Source organism: Dipodomys ordii, unplaced genomic scaffold, assembly GCF_000151885.1.
Source record: "Dipodomys ordii isolate 6190 unplaced genomic scaffold, Dord_2.0 Scaffold13, whole genome shotgun sequence".
NCBI classification, from domain to species: Eukaryota; Metazoa; Chordata; class Mammalia; order Rodentia; family Heteromyidae; genus Dipodomys; species Dipodomys ordii.
Genome location: NW_012267229.1, coordinates 18,173,631 through 18,178,815, shown reverse-complemented (window position 1 = coordinate 18,178,815; position 5,185 = coordinate 18,173,631). Strand labels below are relative to the sequence as shown.

Here is a 5,185-nt window from a genome sequence, read left to right as displayed (position 1 = left end):
TGGCCCAGAGATAGAACACCAGCCTTTGTAAGCAAAGGCTAAGGGACAGTGCCCAGGATCTGAGTTCAATCCCCAGTGATAGCAGGGAGGGTTGGGGAGGAGGAGGGGGAGGGAGGGAGAAAGAAATAGAGTGTGAGAGAGAAAGAATGTGAGAGAGAAAGAAAGGAAGGAAGGGAGGGAGGGTGGGAGGAAGGGAGAAAGAAAGCAAGCAGGCTCTGGGTTCTGTCCCCAGCACTACAATAAAACCCTGTGTTCTTATGTATTTATATATTATTATTTATATAAACATCTGATATTATTAGCTGTAGTTACTAACTGTACTATAAGAAATATAAGTATATTTATATAAATGATATAGAAACCATCCAATGAAAGCATCATCGATGTGGTTTTGGAGTTGCTTTCTATTTGTGCCAGCTGACTAATTTTCGCATACAGTGGTGATATTATTGTGATTGTAACATGACCACAACACATAACCATAATCCCAATTCCAGAGATGGCTCCTGGTTAGTGAGCACCTGCTAAATGCTAGTCTTGTGCAGAGAATTTACACAGGTAATAATCTCATTCAATCTTGTTTAAGTATAATTACTGTCTGTTTCACACATGAGGTGTGGGGCATGGTGAGTGAAGGAATCAGCGGGGACAAACAAAAAATAGGTGATAGAAATAGCATTTGCACCCAAGCAGGCCGGCTGCTTTCTCATCATCAGCAAGCCAATAGAAACTCAACAATGTCCATTGCGAAAAAGTGAGTGGATTTGAGAAGAAACAGTGCAGGTGCCCAAAAGGAAAGTTAAAAACCACAGAAATGACAGAAAATGACCAAATTTCCCCAAACAAGGCTGAGCACTGGTGGCTCACATCTATAGTCTTAGCTTCCTTAGGAGGCTCAGATCTACAGGACCAAAGTTCAAGGCCAGCCTGAGCAGAAAAGTTCTAGACACCATTCTCCAAAATAACCAGCAAAAAGCCAGGCTAGAAGTATGGGACAAGTGATAGAGCACTGGCCAAACAAGCATACAAAGCCAAGCACCAGCCCTTGACTTCAAACTCTGATTTCCACCCCAAACAAAAATAAATCTGCAGACAAAACAAATAGTCCAGCCTGGTCTGCAAATGAGGAAAAGGCTCAGAGAGGGAAGGGACCTGCTCAAAGCTGCAGAAGTGAGACAGAAGACAGGCTTGGATGGCATTCTGGGAGAAAGTGGGCTCCGATGCTCGTCCAGGCCAACGCTGCGTGCTCAGGAAGGGATGCTTTCCCACTGGGCTAGGGGAGGGATTTTCAGGGTGGCAGAACAGGACAGCACTTTTTGGTTTGGTGTTCTCTTCCAATGCCAAACTCTGACCATCGCCACCTTCTGTAGTCCTGGGGATGGCAGAGACAGGAGGCAGGGGAGCACTGTGGCTTCGTTACCTTTTTGTTACCCTCTTTTCAAGGGTTCTGTGTGTAAAAATGATTCTCCTAAGCCAGCTCTGTGTACACTGAGTCTTTGTGCATTCCCTTCCCTTTCTGTGCTGCACCTCAGCAACAGGTGTCTAGAGATTGCCACCAGTCAGGAGCAGCCTGAATGGCTTCCATTGTACTTTTTAATACTTACAAAGGAATCCAGGTGAGGTGATGCATGTTTGTAATCCCAGAGCTTGGGAGACAGAGGAGCAGTGTGAGTTTGAAATCCAGCTTCAAGACGAACAAATAGGAAAGAGGACCTGGTGTGTTAAGCTGTGTGTTCCTTTTGTCTTGCTGCTGTGACAAATGACCACCAATGTAGATGCTTAAAGCAACACAACTTTATCATCTTGCAGTTCTGCAGATCAGAAGCCCCATAGGTCTTGCTGGGCTAAAATCTCAGTGTGTGTGTGTGTGTGTGTGTGTGTGTGTATTGGGGCTGAAACTCAAGGCCTTGCACTCTCGCTTGGCCTTTTTTGCTCTCTACCACGTAAGCCATACCCCCACTTCCAGCTTTTTGGTGGTTACTTGGAGGTAAGAGTCCTGAGGACTTTCCTGCCCAGGCTGGCTTTGAACTGGGATCTTCAGATCTCAGTCTCCTGAGTAGCTAGGTGCCACAGGCACTGACTCTCCTACTTCTGAGGATTCTTGGGAGTGCCAGAGACCACGTGTGGGCCTGGGAGCAGATGCCTGGTATGTGGAGAGCAGACTTCCACCTTTAACTCTGCCCACAAGCTCATATCCATCTGCCCAAGGGAAATCAACCCGCAGGCTGCCGCAAGAGACCCGGGCATCTTCCGGAACTCTGAGCCTGCTACACCTGCAGGCTGTCAGGGACCCGCAGCAGGTGTGGGGCCTTCTATGACATGGCTACTAGAGAAGCGGAGAGAGCGGGACATCTGAGCCCACAGAAGACAGGTGTGAGGTCTGAGAGAGCTTGGGAGAGGTGAGGGCTGACCCCGTTCTAGAAGAAGAAGGAGCTGGCCCTGTGAGGAGAGTGCAGGCTGGTGCTGGCGGTGAGTGACAGGATACCATTGTCACCCTGGTAGAAACGGAAAAGTCAGGGAGGTTGGGGTGAGGCTGGGGCAATGCGCAGAGGCTGCTGGGGAGATGGGGACAAGGGAGGCGCAGGTGTGGACATTCTCAAGTTCAGTGGATGGGGGCGGGTGGGGGAGGGGTAGGAATGGAAATCAGAGAGCAAAGCCTTACACGAAAGCTCACAGGGGCTGGAAAGTCCTTGTATAACTAAGTATGCTAAGTGTGTGTGTGTGTGTGTGTGTGTGTGTGTGTGTGTGTGTACTGTCAAGCTGTGTTTGAATGCAAGGCTTGAGCTGTCCCTTAGCTTTTTCACTCCAGGCTGGTACTCTTCCACTTGAGCCACAGCTCCACTTTCAGCTTTTGAGTGGTTAATTGGAGTTAAGAGTCTCATGAACTTTCCTCCCTAGGCTGGCTTTGAACCTCAATCCTCAGATCTCAGTCTCCTGAGTAGCTGGGATTACAGGTGTGAGCCAACAGCACCTGGCTTGATTTTCCTTTTTTTAAAGAGAACAAAAGCCACAGGATGGGGTCAGTACCCTTTCATTGCTACATCTATTGCATTGTATCCTCCCCTGTTCCCCCACAGGAGCCCCCAGCCCTGGACACAGCCATCCAGCAGGCCTTGGCGGGTCTATATCCACCCTTTGAGGCCACGGCACCTACTGTCCTGGGTCAGGTGTTCCGGCTCCTGGACTCTGACTTCCGAGGGGATGGGCTGAGCTTCCTCCTGGATTTCCTGATCCCTGCCAAGCGCCTGTGTGAGCAAGTTCGAGAAGCAGCCTGTGTAAGTTGGGAGGGTGCCGGGTGGGGGACAAGCACTCTCAGAAGAGAGAGGGGCTGGAGGCCAGCAGAGAAGGAGACAGCCTAGGTGTATCATGAAGGTGTGGGGTGATTTTCCAAGGGCTGCTGTCAGCCTTCCAAGTGGAACAAGAGGGTCACTTGCTCCTCTGACCCCTAGGGATCAATGATGTTTGCACTTGCACTGGCAGGAAGGAAGGCTTCCAGGGAGAAGCATCCAAGGGGCTCCCACGGCCCCAGAAGCCTGCCCAGGAACTGACCCCGTGGCCATCAGCAGGCTGCCACAGTAGGACAGCATCCAAGGAAACAGCAGAGACTGTCCCAGAGCTTTCCTGGAGCCATGGAAGAATCAGGACTCTCACTCTTACCACAGGCCACCCTTCAAACTCAGACGTTCAGATTTGCTCCTTCTAGGGCAAAGTGGGGAGGAAGAGGTGTAGGACAAGTCTTAATGGCTATAAATAATAGAAGCCCTAGTTAGATCAGACCAGAGCCCTGGAAGATCAGTTCTTCCAGGCCAGGTTTCCAAAGACTGAGCCTGAAGAATCTCTAGAACGACTCCCTGCTTTGAAAAGGAAAATGAATTCTTCCCCAGCAACTACAGATAGAAAAAAAAAATCTCAAGGAAGTATCCTGATTGGTCAGACTTGATTGAGTCACATGCCCATTGCCAGACCAATCACGATGGCCCAAAGGAAGAGATGGTGGATTGGCCTAGCTTGAGTTCTCCATGGTCAGAGAATGAGACTGGTTTAAGCAAAGAGAGGAGCTAAAACCTTCTGATGCCCAGTACAGGAACTTCCCACACCCCTCACAAGTTTATCCAACATTCCCTGCAACACTGTCAGTTAATAACATCCCTCCACCCCCAGCTGTGAGAACCTCAGGGAGGTCCTTAGGCCCCACCAGCCTTTCTTGAGTTGCTCATTGCTTGTCTGAGATACAGCAGATGAGGAGCAAAGTGTAGTGCTGGCACTGCATCATTTAGGAGCCAGTATGGAGATGGTGAGTAAGATAAGGGAAGAGAGATCATCCATTCCATATGCTCAGCACAATGCCCACATGGCACACAGGCTCCTCAGGGCATAGGAATTGGTATTGCAGAAGTTGCTTCTCACAGAAGCATCTGTAGCCTGCTGCCATATGTCCATGCAGATCTATTCCCATCTATATTTCTTCTTCCTGACAGGCCACACAACTGCCACTTCCTTTATTGGGACATTTAGACCACAATTACACTGTACCCTGCCTCATTTCTCTCAATAGCAAGGTTACAGCTTTTCCACGCTTCTATTTTTTAATTATAGGCCACCTTCATTTGGCTGTAATTAAGGGCAAATTCATGCCACATCAGAGTAGAAGGGAGTGGCATGGGATTTCTAATAGAGCGTCTAGGGTCAACTGCCCAGGTTCAAATCCATAGCCCACCATTGCGCCCTTGGGGATTTCTGTCACCTCTCTAAACCTCAGCTTCCTGGTGCATAAATAAGAACAGTAGCAGCAACATGGAATACACTGCTGAGTTACTGTGAGTGCCAAACAAACATGACCAGCACAGCCGGCCCTGGTACAGTGCTTTGTTTGTACAATATAACTGAGCTGATTTGTTCAATGAGAATGTGACGACAAGCAGACTGTGTTGTGATGTACAGAGGGATGGATGGCAGGTGGTGTCACAGACTCACAAAAGATGACAGATAGAAAGCATCCAAACTCTAAAGCAGTTAGGAGCTGGTTTTACCCTATGGGGAAAATATAGTCAGAGTTCACCATGGCATCAATTAATAATCACAGGAAATATCTGCTTACTTAGCAGGAAGTTTGGTGTCACTCTCTGGAGATTCACTCTCCCCCAGCTTCACACACACACACACACACACACACACACACACACAC

At 48.8% G+C, this 5,185-nt stretch overlaps 1 protein-coding gene across 1 annotated transcript in view; it reads left to right on the top strand.

Annotated features, from left to right (window-relative positions):
* Positions 1 to 737: 737 nt before the first annotated feature.
* Kiaa1755 (KIAA1755 ortholog) overlaps positions 738 to 5,185 on the top strand; it is a 27,357-nt gene continuing 22,909 nt past the window's right edge. The window contains exons 1-3 of the mRNA XM_013010703.1: positions 738 to 754; positions 2,189 to 2,300; positions 3,078 to 3,275. Of these exons, the coding sequence (XP_012866157.1) occupies positions 738 to 754; positions 2,189 to 2,300; positions 3,078 to 3,275 (327 nt within the window). The remainder of the gene's footprint in view (positions 755 to 2,188; positions 2,301 to 3,077; positions 3,276 to 5,185) is intronic.